Raw genomic sequence first — 21,183 nt, forward strand, 5'->3', positions numbered from 1 at the left:
ACAGTATTTCTACTCTGAGATTTATTTCAGTGGATGCACACTGTTCTCTGAGAGAGCTCTGTCTTATCCTTTCTCTCTCTCTCTCTCATATATTCTGGTTTAGCAGTTAGAAAGAAACTTGAATTTTGAAAAGTTAGTAACTCAGACATGTAGACTCTTCAGTCAGCAGTGTGCACTGTGTTGGCACACAACAGTATTTTTGGATCATGACATTTTAAAATATGCATTCCAACAGAGCACTATTCCTAAGTCTGATCAGCTTAGCCTTTTCATAGTTTCGGTGGGTATAATTTATGTATATTTCACTTCAATTATTAATGAAGCTACTTCTAGCCTTTCAATATGAGAGGCAGGGCTCAAGACACAGTGAGGAATGCTTGTTCAGCATGCATTTGCCTGTGGTGTGGAACAGGTTTCATTTTGATGGAATTTTACCTCTGGCCTTATACAGGGCGCACTGAGGGAGAGAGAGAGTCAAAGCATCCAGCGTCCATTGCTCCGGTTTATGTCACCCACTTAATTTAGAACAGAATTCTGCCAACCTGCATAGAGCCTTGTGTGAAAATAGAGGTGATACTCCGCACTCACTCAGCTTGGCGGCTGCTTTGAGATATTGGCTTCAGCAGGCTGGCGATCACATGACCCTGACATAGAAATGTCCAGTTTCTCAGAAAAGATCCCTGCTTATTTCAGTAGCAGCAGCAGAGAGTTCGATTATGGTGTCAGCAAGTGACACTGAGAAGCTTTACTGCATGAAAAGATCAAGGAGCAAACTAGAATACACTTTAATAGGGATCAACAGTGCTGGAAATAGTTGCTCCTTATTTTATTTTTCTTAACTGTAGATCTTACTTAAAAGAACTGGTAGTGATGGCACTCCTACTTTAGAAACAAAGATAATTGTTAGGGGGCTTATTCCTTCACCCACTTACTTCCCTGGTCCTTCTCGCATGAACAGAGAGCAACAATACCCGAAGTCCAAAGGTGCAAACAATTCAATGTTTATTGGGGTGAACTTCCAGCAAGCATGATTCCAGTTTCCTTCCTTAGTATCCTCCTTCCCAGCTCTGACACCACAGAGCCTTACACCTGTGTCCCTGTTCCCATTCCTGCCCTTAGCCAAACATGATTCCAATTTCCCCAGCCCCATTCCCTGTTCCCATTTCCCCTTTTAGCAAAACATGATTCCAATTTCCTTACCCCCATTCCCTGTTCCCATTTCCCTTACCCCCATGCCCACCCCCACCCCCCTACTTCCTGATTGACTGCAGACTATATAGTAAAACTTGAGTTCTGCTTTGCTATACCTTAACCAATCATGTTCCTGAAATTTAACTAACCAATCCTAACATATTGTAACATGATTATGTAACCAGTTATATCCCACCACCTTAATTAGTTTACACCCAGCAAAATTAATTATACAGCAGACAGGAACAATCACAGAACCAGAGAGATTATACAGATAAACTATAGCAAAGTGGGAACTATAATGACAAAACAATACAGAAGTGAGGATTTCACATCCCAGCTATTGATAAGTGAGTTCTTGCCAGACAGGATGTTATCAAACTAAGTTTTCTTTTACATTTTCTTGGCACTTCCCTTTCTCTGGCGGTGATAGGCCCTATCAGGACAGGATTGTATTCCTAACAGCCGAATAGCACCTTATTTCAGTGTGACTAGTTTGGAATGTGAGGATGTGACCGTTCGCTTCCCAGCTTATGGCTGCCTCTGCTGCTTAGCCAAAGGCCTGAGCCTAAGCACAGGGCCACAAACTGTCATAGTAAGAGAAGGCCCTTACACCGGCAGACAGTGATTTTGATTCTTTCTTTTGTACTTCTATAACTAGCCAAGTGATAAGAATACACCTAAATTCTTAGAATATAGGCCTTTACAGACAGGCCTGAATATCTATATCCTAACACTTTACATTTAACTAATTTAGCACAGTGTCCTACGTAGGCCATTAGGTAGATCTGAAGGCCAAATTCTAATTGCTGATGAGTGATTGGGAGCATATGCCATTGGGAGATGAATGATCCATGCGCCATTGTGAAAGGGCACATCTACAGTGTATCTTTGTGCGGCACTCCACTTTCCATTTCAGGCATATCCTTACCAGCGGGGAAAAGGGTTTATAAAATGATTTACGTTCTGCGGAGGAGAGCTATAATGTTACTTTATATATTCTTCTGACATTTCAGTGACACTGTACAGGTTTTCTTCATGTTCTTTTAACCATTATCAGCGAAGAGTATTTAGGGGCATGGAAAAACTCTCATATGAAGACAGACTGAAAAGATTGGGATTGTGCACCTTGGAAAGGAGATGAATAAGGGGGAACATGAAAAAAGAATGCAGAATAAGGAAGGGTTTAGAGAAGATGGATCAGGAGCTTCATTTCTCCCTGTCTTGCGGTATGAGAGGGTATGCAGTTAAATTGAAAGGTGGGAAGTTTTCAATATACTTTTTCCACACAATGCATAATTTGACCGTGGAACTCATTGCCATGTTATGTGGTTGAGTACAAGACTTTGGTAAGATTCATAGAGGGACTGGACATTTATATGGAAAACAACAATATCTAGAATTATAATTTTTAATGCTTAAAAATATTGGAAGGGAGATAAAACCTCAAGCGTCAGAGTTTAAACCAACCTTGAGGGGGTTAGTTCTAATTTTAATCAGGGCAGATTATGATACCGTGCTACTGTGGGGTTCTTGCATCTTCCTCAGAAGCACCTAGGGCCAGCCTCTGTCAGAGACAGGACACGGGACTAAATGGAATTTAGGTCTGATCCAGTGCTGCACTTCCTATGTTCCTGTTCTCACAACAGAAATGCACCTGAGAAAAAGGTAGCATGTTAAGGTCTCAGTTGTATCATCAAGCCACAGCCCTGGGTAAGGTGTGATGCTGAGCCACATTGCTGCAGGAGAAAATCCAAGAGGGACTGATTGCCTCTCAAGAAGCACAATCAGTTTGCCCGTGCATCCCCAGGGATTAGGTGAAGTACACATGGTGCTCGCCCTATAGCCCCGAACCTTCCCTTCCCCTTTTGTAATGTCTTGACTCAGGACTGGAACACCTGGTTGAAAAGGGACCCTCCCCAGCGCCGTGAAAATGAAGCAATTGAGTGAGGGTGAGGGAGCGCGAGTGATGGAGGGAGGGGAGATGGAGTGAGCAGGTTGGGGCCTCGGAGAAAGGGCGGGGTAAGGGTGTTTGGTTTTGTGCAATTAGAAAGTTGGCAACCCAAGTGTTGAGCCCCTGGGGGTGCTAGGAGTGTGCGCTGCTCCAAGCCCTGGGATTGTGATCATGCCTGGCCCTTGTACTCAAGGCACTGGGGGGAAGGGAAGGAAGGTCCTTTTGTCCCCCATGTGCCTAAGCCAGGATCAGGCACAATCTGGGTTTAACCCATGTCCTTAACCCATCTCACAAGTAGCTATTCTGCAGTTAGAGCGACATATGCATAGTTAACACAGCAATAGTTTAATGACTTTGCTGTCATGCTGCAACATTGCTATTCCTGTAACTTCTGGGGGGTGAAGGTTGGAACAGAGTCCTCCCACGAATCATGAAGTGGTGCTTTCCCAGTGTGACATACGCACCCCAGCATGTTACAGACTAGTCCTGTGCAAATATTCTGATATAATGTACATTAAACTGTATCTGCATTTCCAAAAGGGTTTTGAGAGAGAGCATTAGGGGATGTCATTTGAATTCCTTTGTGAGAGAATGTGGCCCAGGAGAGTTTCCTTAGTTAACTGTAATGAAACTGCAATAGCTAGGAGGGTCTGTCTGTCTGTCTGTCTGTCTCTCTCTCTCTTTCTCTCTGTTAGCTTTTTCTCTATCTTCCCTCAGTTGTTTTTCATTTTTAATATTGTTACTTAAAAGTTTCAGTTCTTTTAACAATAAGCATCAGATAATTACAGTCAACCAAGTTTATTAACCCATGAATGTTAGTCAAAGATCAATCAGCACAAATGCAGAAAAATAAAAATTAAACACTTTACCACTCCATCAGTCTGGGGATACAACCAGCATCATGAACTGTTCCAGAAATATAATACACTGCTGAGGTGTGTATATTCCTTTAGGCTCTTACCATGGGCACAAAACTCCTCAAAATTAGGTTGCATCATTCTTACCCTAACATTTTCATTCCCTTGCTAGCCAAGGTTGTTGGAAATTTGTACCTAGTTTCTAGCAACAGTTATATCAATTGCTTATTATTTTCACAAACCTCTGCAAAATGCTCCTTTATCTTTGTGTGCCCCGAGAACAAAGTTTATACACAGTTCTTAGTACATTTCAGTACAGAGGATGCTGGGGAAATTGTTCACTTTAGCATAAATATGGATGGTCTTAAAATACATAATGTTGGTTAAATCATTTTGGTAACAGTATATTGCATTCTTCTTTTCCTACTTCTACTCATTCTTTTCTGCCCTGTTTATCCTTGATTGTCTTCTGCCTTTATTTTTGGCCTTATTTGGATGTTTGTGTCCACTCCCTCCGTGACTTGAGAATTGGTTGGTAGGAAGGGTGCAACTTATTGGAAAATGGATACAATTTTCAAATCCCATTTTCAAGAGTATCTTAGGCCTTGGAAGCCTAAATCCGATTGACTTTCAGTGAGGCTTAAGACTCTAAGAGCCTAAATCACTTTTGAAATGGGACTTAGGGTCCTAAATCACTTAGATGTTTTTGAAAATGTTATCCAATGAAAATATAGAGAAAAGTATCTCTTAAATCTCAGTGCTGGGACTAATCCTATTAGGTGTAGTCACAAGTGATTGAGAAATAGAACTAACAGCATACTGTAAAAATATGCAGAGGATACATAGTTAAGAAGGATGCTAAACAGATTATATGATATACTCGGATTACAAGAAGATTTAGGTACATTAGAGGACTGGGCAATTGACCATTTTATAAAAGTAAGAATGCACTTCAGGTAATCCCAAATAACTACACTTGTCAATTATCTCACTGGCGCCTTTAGTCTGATAATTTCTCAAAGGTCTATAGGGATCAGGTAGAGTCCCACACCATGTGTTTTATTATTGAGTATATGTAAGGTATAGTGAGAGCAGCAGTGACTGCTAAAGTTAAATGCGACTTACAAAGGAAAAACAATATTTTTGTCCCTTTTTGCTGCTTATAATATAAAAAGAGAACCTAAAAGGCACCCCTCTTTTCCTCCCCCCTTCCCAAATAAAACCTTGCGTGTTTTTTACTTTCACAAAATCAGTATGAACTCTGGTGTTCCCTGATGTTGCTAGAGATCCCGTGGTGACCCAGAGAACGTTCTTAGACCTTCATTGAATGAGGGAGGGGTGCTGAACTTTAAGCAAAGGTGACTTTCCTTCTGACTGTTTATAAGGCATTTCATTTAAACAGGCATTAGCACAAACATTGCATATTGACAGACTCTTCCCTTCTGAATTGCTGAAGGTTTTGCTTTCTTGATAATTTGTAATGTCGGTGCTACTAATTCTCCAGTCGTCCATAGAATCTGCCAGGAAAAAGAGGATAAGTCAGATCTCAATTTTTAATACATTGGTTGGTGGTGTGGTTGGTTTTCATTTATTGTTTGTTTGATAGTGGGGGGGTTTTAACAGAAACATTACAATTTACTGTGTCTGTTGCAAAAATCTGTTTTCCCCCTCCCTTTTATATTTCAATTTTCTGGTTACAATATATTGTTTCCATTGTAACTCTCTGAAACTTCTACACTTTAGGTGAAAATGTGTCATGCTTTATCTTTTCCTAATGGTAACCTTGAAGGAAAAGTCTGCACATATACAGTTCAGCCATCTTTGAGCATGGAGAGTGAATAAAATACTTTCCCCATTATAAAACACATTCTCATACCCATTATAGAACAAGCCTGATGGTTGAAATAATGAGTTGAATGTTGTCTTGAGAATAGCTTTCTGGTAGTTGTGGTACTTGGTTTTGCTCAAGACCTAATTTCTTTTTAACTGACTGAGTTACGCTTGCTTAAAAATCATATACTAAGCATGCTTTGTTTAAGTGTGCACCTAAGAATCAATAGGTGAGACAGCAGTGTTAAGTGCGCCCAGGCATGCCTAAGATTTATTAGAGTTTAAACAGGTTCACTCCTACGGTCATCAGTGTGAGCCAGTTTAAACTATGATGGTTCTCCACTGTAACACTGACAGACCCCAGTCATCAGCGGGTGGGATCGAACCTGGTACCTCAGTGCATGAGCCTCTACTGCATGAGTTAAAAGCCACATGACCCTTAGCTAAGGGTGTAGCAGCAGACTCATTAATCTCTAAGTGGTCTTGGTGTAACTAGAGGGGGTTTGTGGGTTACACTGGCACCTCCCAGCTTGCCTACTACAGCAGCACTCCAGCAGACCTCCCAAATTGCGCAGAAGGAATACTATAGTGTACTATAGGAGCTACTCAGGTGTTGAGGAGAGAGCCTTGGTCCCAGGGAATAAAGGAGTCGAGAACATCAATATATTCTAAGGTTGTTGTTTTTTCTCACGGTAACATAAAGCGCAAAACAGTAATAAACAGATGTGGCAGCTTGTTTGCCCTTCTACTATTTAAAGACTTAAAGAATAAAAGTATCCACTTACTACTTAGTTGTAGATTTTTCTTTAATCTGATCTCATTATGCAGACATATATTGTCCATTACCCATTCATGTCTTGGCCAGATGGTGTCTCCAGAGCATTCCCTTGAAGAGGGCCATCTGGCCGAGATTGTGGTAGTATATGTCTACGTAATGAGATAAGATTAAGGAAACATAAATACTGCGACAAAGGTTTTGTTATTCTTTGAGATCTGAAATACAGAATTAAGGGAACAACTGAATGGCTTGTGGGATTGTGAGACAAAGCGTCTCGCACTTTACAGTGGGTCAGTTTCTAATTCAGCCGAGATAGTTATTCTAAAAGATGTTGCCAGCTGACGTCTTTCTGTCCTATGTATAATGATTTGGTGGGGACAGAATCCAATGCCCAGGGAAAAGTAACAGTTTGGCTGCATTGCTTTTCATTGTATAGCACAGCTAAGCAGGGTCAAGACTGGTCAGTATGTGGATGGGAGACCTTAAAGGAAAACTCAGGCACTGCAGGAAGTAATGATGATGATTCAGTAAGTAGCTAGTTTTCCTTTTAGTACTGAGTCAATGTGGCAGTATGTTGTTGAGCTGCTAGAGGGACTCTTTTTATGATGAGCTTTAAAACCAAAGCTCTGACCGTGTCTGATGATTAAACAGCCAGGACACTCATTACCCTGGAACAAATTCCTGTTTGGCCTGATTTTCAGAGGGGCTTAATACCTGCAGCTCCCATTGACCTTAATTGAAGTTCTGAGTGCTCAATACTTCTGAAAATTAAACCATCTTATCTAAATACCTGCCGCCCACACTTTCAGTTGGATATGGAAGTCATTGTTTCCCCTACGAAACTGTTGTGTTGTACTGCTAGGCACTGTTTAACAACTGTTGTGTTTCACCTCAGAGGCAGCTGCAATTTAGAGGCAAGTGCAGTTATTTCTATTTTTATGACTAATAAAGTACTTTGATCCTTCAGGATGAAAGACTGTAAGCCCTTCAGAGTAAGGGTGATGTCTGCCTCTTAGTATTGTCTAGCACCACAAGGCCTTGGTTCTGATTGGGGCCTGACCAGAAGCCAATATTAAGTAAGATATGTGAAGGCTGTATTCTGTGCACTACTGACCAACAGATAAGCTGCTTTAGACTTAACTATAAAACGTAGCTGAACACTTTAGAAATCTACTGACAATTATTTCACACTTGCCCCCAAAGGAAACAGCCAGTTAGCTACTAGCTTACTAATGTTACTCTCTTATTTCTACTCCCTGTTAACCTACTGAACTGCTACCCACTGATAATTGCCACTGTAGTCTCTCATTTTGACTTTGCTCTTGCCATTTTTTAAAGTAGAATGATGAGTAGGCTTTCAAAGTGGGGAAAGAACCTGGGCTGACTCTCACAGTGCTGGGCAGGAGAACATGTATGCACCAAACACACCACTGAGGGAGGTGTACGGACAGGAAAGGGGAAGGGACAAGGGTCCCAATCCTTCTCCTCCTTTTCCTCAGCATCCTCCATTCTAGGCGCTGGGATGGGCTGGCTTGAGAACACCAGCAGAAGAGGAGAATTGACTGAGAAGTTTCATTGGGCAGGAATGATGTCCGTAGCCTCTGTTTGCCAGAAGCTGGGAATGGGCAACAGAGGATGGATCACTTGATGATTACCTGTTCTGTTCATTACCTCTGGCTACCTTGCATTGGCCACTGTCAGAAGACAGGATACTGGACCAGATGGACCTTTGGTCTGACCCAGTATGACCATTCTTATGTGGGAAGGGCAGAGTGGTGACATCCCTAAGGTGCATATGTGCTCTGTTGTCCTGCTGTTAATTTCGCCAGCCAGGATGTCCATTGGCTCGTTCAGGTGCCCATATTCTCTGGGGTTTACAGAAACAGTGGCAAAACACTGTTTCTTGTAAAAGCAACAAGGATGCTGGAACAGGCCCTGAAAACTGGGACATACCTGGTTTCAGAGACGTATGGTCGCCCTGCATTTGCAAGCACCTTGTGGTGGAATTATAGAGAGTAAACAAGTGTGGATTACAGGCTGTGATTCCATCTCAGGGTGTTGGTAATATAGTAAACCCTGAGAGTGAAGCTTGAGATACAAGCACTCAGACGTTGTTCCTTCTCTTTTTTTATTACATACATGAATCACCCAATAATAAGCAACTGAAGAATTTTAATGGAGAAGAAAGTTAATTTAATTCAGCAAAACGTGATCAATAATATTTATAATGTGAATGAGAAGCAGTTATTACTCTTTCTGTGTATCTCTTAATTGACCGAGCCTCAGCATAGATATTGCATTGTTGCTGAAAATGCAGTTGGGGCCAGAAGCAATCCTGGAAATTTTGCAGATGGCTCAGTAGAATGTGTTCATTCCCCTTACTAGTTGGTGGAAAAAGAGAGCTCTCTTCTCAAGTCTGGTAAGGCCTTTTGGCCTCACTCCACCAGTGCAAATCAGCTATAAAACTGGCAGATCTGGCCACGTGGGAATACAGCCCACGTAGGGGTAATCCCCAGGTGTTGTACAGCCAGCACGTAGAGCAGGATCAGAGAATCCTAGCAGTTCTGGGTGCTGGAACAACACTTTCAGGCTAAACCATTCTCCTAGCCAGCCCTGGAATTGAGGAGCTACAAAGATGGCATAAAATCCCCTTTGCCTGCCCCCTGGAGTCTTGTGCCAGTCCAAGCTCAGCTGGACTTGACGTTCATTGCCAGAAAGTCCAAAATGGTGATTTGAGTAGCCATTCTGATTTCATTTTCTCTGTATGCTGCTGAAGAAAAGTGGAATGGGAGGTGTGAAAGACAGAGCTCATGAAAATATCTGGGGAAGAAAATGGGGAGGCCTGCGGTAGTAGTTCGAGAAAGGGATGGTGACAGAGGATCAAAACTCCTGAGTTGCATTCCCATCTTAGCACTGAACAGCTGTGTAACCTAAAGCAAGTCATTTATAGAGCCAAATTTTGCCCTCAGAGACTCTCATACCCCTCAGTAAAATCAATGAAAGCTGTATAAGAATATCTGATGGTAGATTTGGTCTATAAACTCTCTTTACATGTATAAAGAGCAAGTACTGACTGCTGTTGGTTTCCAGGAATACCTTTATTGCTGCAATAGTGGGGAAAACATTTTCTTTTTCTTTTCCCCGCCTCCTGTAATGGACTTATTGGCTATCTTGGCAGCAGCTGAAACCTTTCAACCTAAAACGTTGTCTGGCCAGGTGAATAATTGCATTGGCTATGACATGCTTTCCTGCCTTGCGTTCGGTTAGATCAGTCCCCTTGGGTGGAGTTTCCCTTTTCCCTTCATCTTAATACAATATTTAAAATTTTCAGTTGTGGGGCCCTGGCTCACTGGGATTGGGAAATTGTTCCACGCACAGGGGGCAACATGTTGTTGCTCATCTGCTTACCCTTAACTCAAAATGGCCCTGCCACAGAGCTCTGCTCTTTTATTGTTTTGGTTTGTTTTAATTTGATTTCTTTTATTATTTATTTATTATTTAGTCAGCCTGTGTAAATTATTTACAAGTTATTACAGTGCATTTGTTCCTATGGGCTGGCAGGGCGATAACAGCACTTTGCCTGTCTGTGACAAAGAGAAAGGGAGAATGCACTGTCTTGTTTGTAAGAGTTTGGCCCTGGCCTCTTTCATTGTCCTTGTTACCTACTGCACAGGTTTCTGCATGACCTAGAGCACCCTTTGATTCTACTCTAAGGAAGTCCCAGAAGAAGCAAAGCCGGGTCAGTTCAAAGATGTATTCTTCTGTTTTCCATTACACTTTCAAAAAACCAACAGCTGGTGCCCTCTTCTATCAAGTCTCTTGGCTCTGGGGATGAGATTAGTTTTTTCTACATTCTTGTTACATAGCCATATGGCATTGACTATACGGTCATTTTCTGTTATGTTTTACTGGGAGATATACTTATCTGACAACATATTTAACACTGCAGAGGTAGTATCTGGCAAAGTTTCGTACTCTAAAAATGCTTGAAATTGCTTCAGTGTGCCAGTAAACACCCATGTTATTTCAAAACTGCATTACATGGGTGAGTGATCCCACATCTTTTGGCACTGACAGTGTATTTGAAGAGCCTATTTTTAGCTGCTTTCATTTTTTCTGAGTTTGTAGTTGTTGCACTAAAAAGGTATTGTATAGCTTTGATTTTGGTCTACATCATTATCATGCTAAATGGTGATTAGATTATGATTCTGTTCCTGATCTTTTTGTCAAAATGATGCAAGGGGCAAGTCACTTTGGTCAGGTCACCAACTTTTAAAATTTGAAAGAAAACAGCCAAAATTTTACAACGGTGGTGCCTAAAATTAGGCTCCAAAATCCGTATTTTAAGTTCTCCTACATAAAAGAAAAGGGCTGATTTTTTCAAAGGTGGCAAGCACCAGCTACTCCCATTGAATTATTGTTCTTATTTTTAAAATATATTTTCTGTTTCAATAATTAAAAATTACTTGTCAGTTTATATTACATATTGTATTAACTGGAATGTCATATAAAACACATAAAGTAAGATGCAGTTCAATACATATGACTGTCACACTTGATTATTTTTTTAAGTCTCAGTCAGATCTATAGAAGAAAAACTAGTTTTCATTTATATAACATACAGTGTGCAAGGCTCTTAAGTTTTAAGGTTATGAACATTTAAATTAGAAAGATCCAGAGTTTGGGATGGTCCTGAGTTCAAACTTCAGAGGAATCCCTGAAAATAATATTTAGCCAAGGAGCTAGGTGATCATTTTCAGCATTTTTGCCCATTTCTTTAGGAGTTGGTGTGATAACCAGAGAACCTTAAATCTAATCATTTGATCATATTCACTTGCAGCGCTGGTTGCGTAATGCAAACATTTATGCATGTCAGTAACTTTACTCATGTGAATTGTCCCATTAATTTAAGGTTTCAGAGTTACAGCCATGTTAGTCTGTATTCGCAAAAAGAAAAGGAGTACTTGTGGCACCTTAGAGAGTAACCAATTTATTTGAGCATAAGCTTTCGTGAGCTACAGCTCACTTCATCGGATGCATACTGTGGAAAGTGTAGAAGATCTTTTATACACACAAAGCGTGAAAAAATACCTCCCCCCACCCCACTCTCCTGCTGGCAATAGCTTATCTAAAGTGATCACTCTCCTTACAATGTGTATGATAATCAAGGTGGGCCATTTCCAGCACAAATCCAGGGTTTAACAAGAACGTCTGGGGGGTGAGTTAGGAGAAACCAAGGGGAAATAGGTTACCTTGCATAATGACTTAGCCACTCCCAGTCTCTATTCAAGCCTAAGTTAATTGTATCCAATTTGCAAATGAATTCCAATTCAACAGTTTCTCGCTGGAGTCTGGATTTGAAGTTTTTTTGTTGAAGAATTGCAACTTTCATGTCTGTAATCGCGTGACCAGAGAGATTGAAGTGTTCTTTGACTGGTTTATGAATGTTAAACCCTGGATTTGTGCTGGAAATGGCCCACCTTGATTATCATACACATTGTAAGGAGAGTGATCACTTTGGATAAACTATTGCCAGCAGGAGAGTGGGGTGGGGGGAAGTATTTTTTCATGCTTTGTGTGTATAAAAGATCTTCTACACTTTCCACAGTATGCATCCGATGAAGTAGCTCACGAAAGCTTATGCTCAAATAAATTGGTTACTCTCTAAGGTGCCACAAGTACTCCTTTTTGCCCATTAATTTAAATAACTCTCCAACACGAGTATCGTTACACATGGGGCTAACTGCATGCAGCTTTAGACCCTGAGAATAAAACCTCCTGGATGAAATCGTATTCTCACTTAAATGTAAGTTTTGCCATTAACTTCACTGGGGCCAGGGTTTCATCCTTTATGTTTAGGAACTCAGTTTATGGTCAGACTCTCCTTTGCCTTTAACCCTTCTTTTGCCTTTTTCTAAAGATTTCCATGGAGAGGAACATTTATGAGTTTCTACCCAATTTTTTTTTTTGGAATTCTCTCTTATCCATAGTTAGTGTCAAAGGCTCAACAGCTAATTAAATGGTGTTGATGAGACCAAGGGTCAGCTTCCCTTCCAGTCCTCATTCTTTGAGAGGATATAAAGATAGATATGGACAGCAACTGCTGTAGGATTTCTGTCATTTGTATAACTTATTCTTCTGATCAAGAAATGTGCCAGATGCATAGGTAGCTGGTCTTTGCAACCAAATGCATCTCTGTAGTGATGAGATCATAAAGGGTGACTCAGAAATATATTTAGGATAATGGATTTAAACATAGTACCTTCCTAAAATGTTCTGATACAAGCCTCCCTCTGTGCAAAACCCATCTGATCTCTTTGGATTAGTTGAGCCAAACCTTAATTTAATCTGAAAGATAATACCTTTTGGAAAGTGATTTACAATCTGTATTTATTGAAGACACCGGTCTGTTCCTAACAAGAGCATTACTGAAGGCTTTTAACCTTTTTCAGAATCAGTGAAATTACTGCATTATAGTTAGATAGGAGCCATTGACACTTTTATCAAAGGAATACTTAGGCTTCCTCTAATACTGGGGCTGCTTCTTCCAAAGAGTGTTAGAAAATCAACTTATTTTCTGCTCCGGAGACTCCTTCTGATTTAATGAGCAAATAGCCTCTGTAAATTTCTGCTGCAGTGATGGAATCCCCATTTACTGCTTGTCACTGAGGAAGAATTCAGTTGTCCAGAAATTAATCCTGAGCTGCCTTCTCATAAATGTACTTGGACAGATCCAATCCTTGTAAAAAACAAAACAATAAAATGTTACTATCCACCTCCTAGCATATTTCATTTTCCTAGATAGCTCTTGTAATATTTATCTATTTCTAGGTTCCATGCTCCTTTGAAGTTTTACATGATATTAACTGTTCTAACTGAAGTTTGATTTTGATAGATTATTTTTAGTTCCTTTTTTTTCCCCAGTAATCACAAGGCAAATAGTAGAAACTACATTAGGTGGGTCAGTTAAAACTGAATTAGAGAAAGCACTGGAAAATATCCTCTATAAAAATACTTCACTGGTTGAGGAGAAGGGAAGGTGGAGTGATCAAAGTATACTTTTCTGACTCGGATTCTGAGAGGCTGTAGCAGAAGGCATCTGATTTAAAGTGGACATGAAGAGCACAAGTTATTACTGCACCAAAATGGGGATTTGTTTTGATCAAATTATGCTATTTGATTTTTTCAGCAATAGACCATCAGTTGTACCACACTTGTTCAGACAGCACATGGTAAGATATCTCTGTTTCTTTCCCAGGTTTTGGAAAAAAATCAATGATTTAATCATCTTCAATGTACTGTTTGTTCCCCCCGAGTACAGGCTGCTACACATGTACATATTCACAACTCTGCCATGCAGCTAGATTAATTCGTGGTCTCATAGACCTCTTACCAAAGGCTTATGAGGCCGAGAATGAATCTAGCTGGTTGGTATAGTGATTAATAAAATCCTTTGTACTTTATGATTATACCTTTTCACCCCAGGGTCTGAGTGGTTAACAAACATCAGGCACTTCACTCCCTGTGAAGTAGGCAAGTAATAGTATATCCAGGTAACTGAGAGGGTGACTTGACTAGCCCTGTGTCACATAGTGAGTCAGTAGATGAATTAGGCATCAAGTCCAGGAATCTAAAATCCCATAGCTCTTCTTTCTTAAGATGATGCTTACCTCCAGATTTGTGCTACATTCCCTAGCAGCAGTAATATATAAATTAGATTCTTAATTTTAGGTAAAGTGAAATGGGCTAAGAAGCTGACAGCAGAACTGTAAGCTCTTTGGGACAGAGCCAGCCCTTTTGGTATGCAAGTGTCTATCACAGCAGGCACCAATCTTGATTGAGGCCTTTGTGTTGTGAATAGTTAATAATAATAAGGTTTATTTGGTCATACATAAGACACGATGCTCTGTGTCTGAAAAGGACGGTTTATTCAATGAAAAGACTAAGAAGAAATACAGAAAATAGAAGAAAAAGGGTAATCTCGTTGAATGCAATTTCAGTGAAAACCAGCAGGTTGTGCTAATTCCTAGCTGAGGCAGGACAACCCTGTTGTTCTCCCTTAAGTATGAACAGAGAGATGAATTCTGCAAAATGAAGCATGTGGTTTTTACTCTGTATTCAGAGGATTTGTCTGTGTATAATTAAAGGAACATCTTACAATATTCCTTAAGAATCCTTTGAACAAACTCAGAGCCCTGTTTTGTAAAGTATTTCTTCTCTCCAGAGGATTTAAACAAGGAGAACTGCATTCTTACAGTGTACAGGCAGCAGTACTTAAATTTATGTGGGTTTATGTGGGTGCCCTGTTTCTATGTAGCAAGTGTAGCTCTACCGTGGCATCTTCACTTCTTAAACAATTTAAGTTAGTGTTCAGAGGAAAGCTGTGAGGACTGATGTTGTCTTGTTTCTCCTCCAGACTGCTAGAATCAGGATTCCTTAAGGCTTGTTGCTAAACTTCACGAGGGAAAACAATGCATTACTGGACTGAAGACTAAATGGATTCTTCCTGGGCATAGTTTTAGTAATAAATAGGAGTTTTCAAGGCAGAAAAGATTCCGTGCTTCCTCTACTCCAGTTTCCCAAGGAGAAAATGGGTCAGTCGTAGAATCATAGAATATCAGGGTTGGAAGGGACCTCAGGAGGTCATCTAGTCCAACCCCCTGCTCAAAGCAGGACCGATCCCCAATTAAATCATCCCAGCCAGGGCTTTGTCAAGCCTGACCTTAAAAACTTCTAAGGAAGGAGATTCCACCACTTCCCTAGGTAACACATTCCAGTGTTTCACCACCCTCCTAGTGAAAAAGTTTTTCCTAATATCCAACCGAAACCTCCCCCACTGCAACTTGAGACCATTACTCCTTGTTCTGTCATCTGCTGCCACTGAGAACAGTCTAGAGCCATCCTCTTTGGAACCCCCTTTCAGGTAGTTGAAAGCAGCTATCAAATCCCCCCTCATTCTTCTCTTCTGTAGACTAAACATTCCCAGTTCCCTCAGCCTCTCCTCATAACTCATGTGTTCCAGTCCCCTAATCATTTTTGTTGCCCTCCGCTGGACTCTTTCTAATTTTTTCACATCCTTCTTGTAGTGTGGGGCCCAAAACTGGACACAGTACTCCAGATGAGGCCTCACCAGTGTCGAATAGAGGGGAACGATCACGTCCCTCGATCTGCTGGCAATGCCCTTACTTATACATCCCAAAATGCCATTGGCCGCCTTGGCAACAAGGGCACACTGTTGACTCATATCCAGCTTCTCGTCCACTGTAACCCCTAGGTCCTTTTCTGCAGGACTGCTGCCGAGCCATTCGGTCCCTAGTCTGTAGCGGTGCATTGGATTCTCCCGTCCTAAGTGCAGGACTCTGCACTTGTCCTTGTTGAACCTCATCAGATTTCTTTTGGCCCCATCCTCCAATTTGTCTAGGTCCCTCTGTATCCTATCCCTACCCTCCAGCGTATCTACCTCTCCTCCCAGTTTAGTGTCATCTGCAAATTTGCTGAGGGTGCAATCCACACCATCCTCCAGATCATTTATGAAGATATTGAAGAAAACCGGCCCGAGGACCGACCCTTGGGGCACTCCACTCGATACCGGCTGCCAACTAGACATAGAGCCATTGATCACTACCCTTTGAGCCCGACAATCTAGCCAGCTTTCTATCCACCTTTATAGTCCATTCATCCAGCCCATACTTCTTTAACTTGCTGGCAAGAATACTGTGGGAGACAGTGTCAAAAGCTTTGCTAAAGTCAAGGAATAACACGTCCACTGCTTTTCCTTCATCCACAGAACCAGTTATCTCATCATAGAAGGCAATTAGATTAGTCAGGCATGACTTGCGCTTGGTGAATCCATGCTGAGTGTTCCTGATCACTTTCCTCTCCTCTAAGTGCTTCAGAATTGCTTTCTTGAGGACGTGCTCCAGGACCTGCTTTCATCTTGCAAGTCAAATAAACTGCAAGACACAGATATGAGCAATAATAACATATTTAGCAGTTACATAGTGCGTTTCACCTGTAGGTCTCAAAGCCCTTTACAAAGGTGGATGAAGATTATTATGCCTGTTTAACAGACAAGGAATTTGAAGCATAGAGAGGTGAACTGGATGGTCAGAAAATAGGCAGAAATAAAGCCTGTGTCCACTGACTCCTGGTCCAATGCTTTTCCCATTGGATCATGCTGTCTTCAATAGTTAAACAATGGAAGCAGCTGATGACAAAATCTTACATCTTTTTGGTGGTCTGGCAGCATAACCCATTGTAACACAGATAGCCAAGGCTGTGCTGGGCTATCCAGAAGAGTCTATGCTAGTTTAGAAAAGCTATGATTAGGCATTAAAGGGGTCTCTTAATTCAGCATGTGTTACATTAGGGAATATCCAGTCTCCTAACTACTGTTTTTCATTTCTGAAAGACTCCTTCCCGGAAATTAGTAGTTTAACAGCTTCCATCTGACTTGACCCATTAGTCATGCTTATGACATTACAGTAGGGAAATTTCAGGCCCAGAATTGAGGGGGTATTGTGGCAGTCTCCATAAAGCATACACTTAAGTTCCTTTAGAGCTCTCATTTACCCCATCCAGCATTGTGATTCATGCATATGACAAGATTTACAACATGAGAAGAAATCTCTATACAGGATCGATACAAAACCAAGCCAACAGTTGCCAAACTAGATTTACATTCTTTCAGCTATCACTTGCTTCATATAAGCAGCCTTTCTGCCTCCATCCCCAAGGAAGGTGGTGGGTGGTCATTCCTTGTGGAGGGATTTTGCATTTTTGAAGGAATAGCAAATGTCTCACCACTCCCAACAGCCTGGATGCACTGCGTCCTGGCTATTGTGCTCTGCTCTGATCCAGTTTTCCATTTGATATTAATTCCTGTTGCAGCTTTAATTTTAATCATTATAATGAAGAAGTTAAGCCTGTTACACACAATGGTACTTGAACTATCCTGCAAAACATGAGGAACAGCCAGTGTGTCAGTTCGAACACAGTGTCATGTTACCGCAGAGTATTTGAATGTAATTCTAAATACAAGTATCAGAGGGTTAGCCGTGTTTGTCTGGATCTGTAAAAGTGGCAGAGTCCTGTGGCACCTTAGAGACTAACAGACGTATTGGAGCATAAGCTTTCGTGGGTGAATACCCACTTCGTCGGATGCATGTAGTGGAAATTTCCAGAGGCAGGTATAAATATGCAAGCAAGAATCAGGCTAGGGATAATGGAGGTCCCTAGCCTGATTCTTGCTTGCATATTTATACCTGCCTCTGGAAATTTCCACTACATGCATCCGACGAAGTGGGTATTCACCCACGAAAGCTTATGCTCCAATACGTCTGTTAGTCTCTAAGATGCCACAGGACTCTTTGCCAATTCTAAATACAAAAATCTTCATGAATTGCGCAGGATAAAGTTACAGAATGAGATGAAACAGGATGGTCCCATTGCAACAGTCTCTGCTTTTGCAACCCCAGTGATGAACATTAAAACAAGTGCAATCTGTAGTTCTGGCAATAGATAATATTGACTATACTCCATTGGTTAGTGTAGAAACTGCTGGGACAATGCATAGGAATTTTCTCCACACCAGGATGTCCAAATAAGATCATTATGGGCCTGATCCAAAGCCAAATGAAGTCTACAAGAGTCTTTCCATTGACTTCAGTGGGATCAAGTCGATGTAACGTTGTCCCAACTCTATTGTTTAAGGGGTTGTTTTGTTTTACTAAGCTTATCTGAGAATTAAATGGGGTTGTAGAATTATTACAGCAACTAACAGTGAGTGACATGTAATTGTTAATGCTGGAACTCACCAGGATAGGTAGTCTTCTGGAAAAGAATCAAAGCATGGTTGTGTGATGGGGGGACCCCACACATCGAACAAGGCCACCCCTGTTGGCCCAGTGCGGGGTTGGTACATCCTGTCACACAGTCCTCTGTGTGGTATCAGGTAATTACCACAAGGAGGGCTTGGGACCCCTGGCAGGGCCAAGCAAACAAACAGTCCATGGTCACTGAGCCTCCTGGCTGGGGCAGAGCAAACAAGCAGTAGCCACACTTAGTGGCAAATGTGGGTGGGGAGTAGGGAACCCAGGCCAAACATACTCCACCAGGTTCCGACCCAGTGCCCTGTGAAGCCAGGAAATTCCCCATTAAGGGTTTAAGCATCGGCTTCTACCACATTCCCTGGTTCACTTTCTACCACAAAGTGCATGTCGGGCATTTCCTTGGCTGGCAGCAGGCTGGCATCCCCATCAGTCTCTGTGGTCAGCAGGTCGTTGGCAGCGAAGTCTGGGTCAGCGGTTCCAACAGCTTGGAGAGTCACAGGTGCCTCAGCAGGAGCCTGCAGCACATGTCCCTCCTCCTCCTCTGAGCTGGGCTACCTGCTTTTATGTGTCCCTTCAACCTGGAGCATGTGCAGCAGGGGCGAGGGGGTGTGGCCTCCTGGGCCCCCAGTGATTGATCTGACCCTGTTGGCCCACTGCAGGGTTGGTACACCTTGTTACAAGGCATAAATCCCACCTTGGCTGCACAGCACTGTTCACAAGCCCACAAATGTAGAGAGTCCTGCAGGAGCTTCTACAGCCTGAGAGGAAGCATCATCTGAGCTGCCTTTCACCCTGTATCTACTTGTCTGGCTGAGGACTAGCTGGGTAGATCCAACAAATCCCTGCTGATCCTTTAAGGAGCTGGGTAGAACATTAGGAATTGGGCAGTGGAGTTGGGGGGGAGGGCGCGACGAAGGGTAGAACTGTGCGGGACAGGAATAGTGAGTTGAAGTGTATGGATTAATGTGGCCATTTTGGAAAGGGGAACATATCAGTGTTCTGTCAAGGATTTCATCTTGCAAACCCTTTACTCCTGTGGGTAGTTCCATTCATCTCATGTGAGTAAAGTTAGCCATCTGTGTAAGTGACTGCAGAATCGGGCCACAAATTAGTAAGCATTAAAGGTATACTTTCTCAGTGTTTGCATTTCCTGACTTGTGTGCTTAACGACGTAAGACTTATTTAGCCACCCGTGTATCTCTTGGTACTGAACATATACATTTTCAAATGTATATGTAGATTTACAGTACTTCAGCTGACTGATTAAAACAACATTTTTACTAGAAATTGTCCAAAGCAAAGACATTTCAGCCTGCAGCTAATTTTATGCAACTTATTGGTTATAGTCTGGATCCAACTATGTCAGTAGGCCCAAAGGACTATTTCGTGGTGGTGGTCTCAAAAAGCCGGGAAGAATGTTGAGCATGGTCTTGATTCGAACGCTGATGAGGTAGATAGAACATGATGCCTCCTGATTGCTAAACTCTCTGCAAGGAGCTACTATATAAGGGCGAATCAGCTGAAAGCTTGGCTGGACTCAAGCTGACCTTTTCGGTAGGCATGGGGCAGATACATTACGTACTGTATGATCAGTTTAACAGGCCTGCATGAACTACTTAATGAAAGGGATATTGCAACGGCTCAATTATGGTGCTCAGTTGGCAAGAAAGTTAGAATTAATAATGTCATTGCAGTAAAAGTCAGCTGTTCTCTAGTCACACTCCCTGCCAACCGTTACGAGATGCAGATCCAGAAATATTTCCCCCATCTGCCAATAGTTTCAAATCATCTTGGCAAGTTTCATATTTCTATTTTAAACTCTGTTAAGGGAAATTGCTCCTTCGCTCTCTGGGCTGAGAACTCTGAGACTGAGAGCCATGAAGAATGTTCCCTGACTAGCCTACCTGCATTTGGTGAAGTGGGCCTAGTGCAACAAAAATTCGTAAAGGCCATCACAAAGCGTTAATTTAGTTTCTGAGACATGGTGAACACCTGTTACAAACCCTGACTTAATGGGTATTGTCTGGATGGTCAGCACCTTTCAGGATCAAGCCATTTGTGTCTTGATTCCAGCAAAACATTCCAGAACATATTTTAAAGTAGAATTGTCATTTTAAATTCATAAATTATAGAACTACTGTTTTATTTCTTCCACTAACACTGTTTAAGTGAAGCAGATTAGTATAATGTTAAATACTTCCTGGCTACTTTGTTTAACAAATGTTGAAGTTATGTTTATTTTCACAGCTTGCTGTTCTTTTGATCTGACATGAACAGAACACTCTCTTCTCAAACTACCACCACCAGCCAGTGGATTCTGCAGAGTGTTCTATTTGTGAATAGGTGTATAAAGGGATTTTCAATTAGATTCTAAAACACCTGCTCCCCCCTCCTGTCCCGTTCCACAGCTAAGCTTCATCATAGCTTTTATGCTGGGACCAGCTATTTAAAAGCAGCAGCATATATGATACCAACCGAGAGGCCTTAGATAGTAAATTATAAGTGTAATATTAGTAATTTATATCCAAGTACACTCAGTTTTTACATTTGTAGAATTCCTGTATTATCACATTTTAATTTTGTCCTCGCTGTAATATGTAAGCTATAAAGCCTCACATGAGTTGTCCTCCCTACACACAGGAGTAAGAGTTTGGAGAATAAGGCCCTATGTGCTCAAAATTAGACATTATTTGTTGAGAGTGAAGCAACACTAAATTATTTTATATCAGCCTTATCATTTGT

The 21,183-nt window shown here is 41.5% G+C and overlaps 1 protein-coding gene across 9 annotated transcripts in view; it reads left to right on the forward strand.

Moving 5' to 3' along the window:
• Positions 1 to 21,183, forward strand: part of TSPAN9 (tetraspanin 9) — a 266,949-nt gene that overhangs the window by 197,571 nt on the left and 48,195 nt on the right. The window contains exon 2 of one of the 9 annotated variants that reach the window (XM_073314350.1): positions 13,800 to 13,842. The exons of the other annotated variants lie outside the window; for them this stretch is intronic. Coding sequence (XP_073170451.1) covers positions 13,840 to 13,842 — 3 coding nt within the window. The 5' untranslated portion in view covers positions 13,800 to 13,839. The remainder of the gene's footprint in view (positions 1 to 13,799; positions 13,843 to 21,183) is intronic. 9 annotated transcript variants of the gene reach the window in all.

This window comes from Lepidochelys kempii, chromosome 1 (genome assembly GCF_965140265.1).
Source record: "Lepidochelys kempii isolate rLepKem1 chromosome 1, rLepKem1.hap2, whole genome shotgun sequence".
Lineage (NCBI taxonomy): Eukaryota > Metazoa > Chordata > Testudines > Cheloniidae > Lepidochelys > Lepidochelys kempii.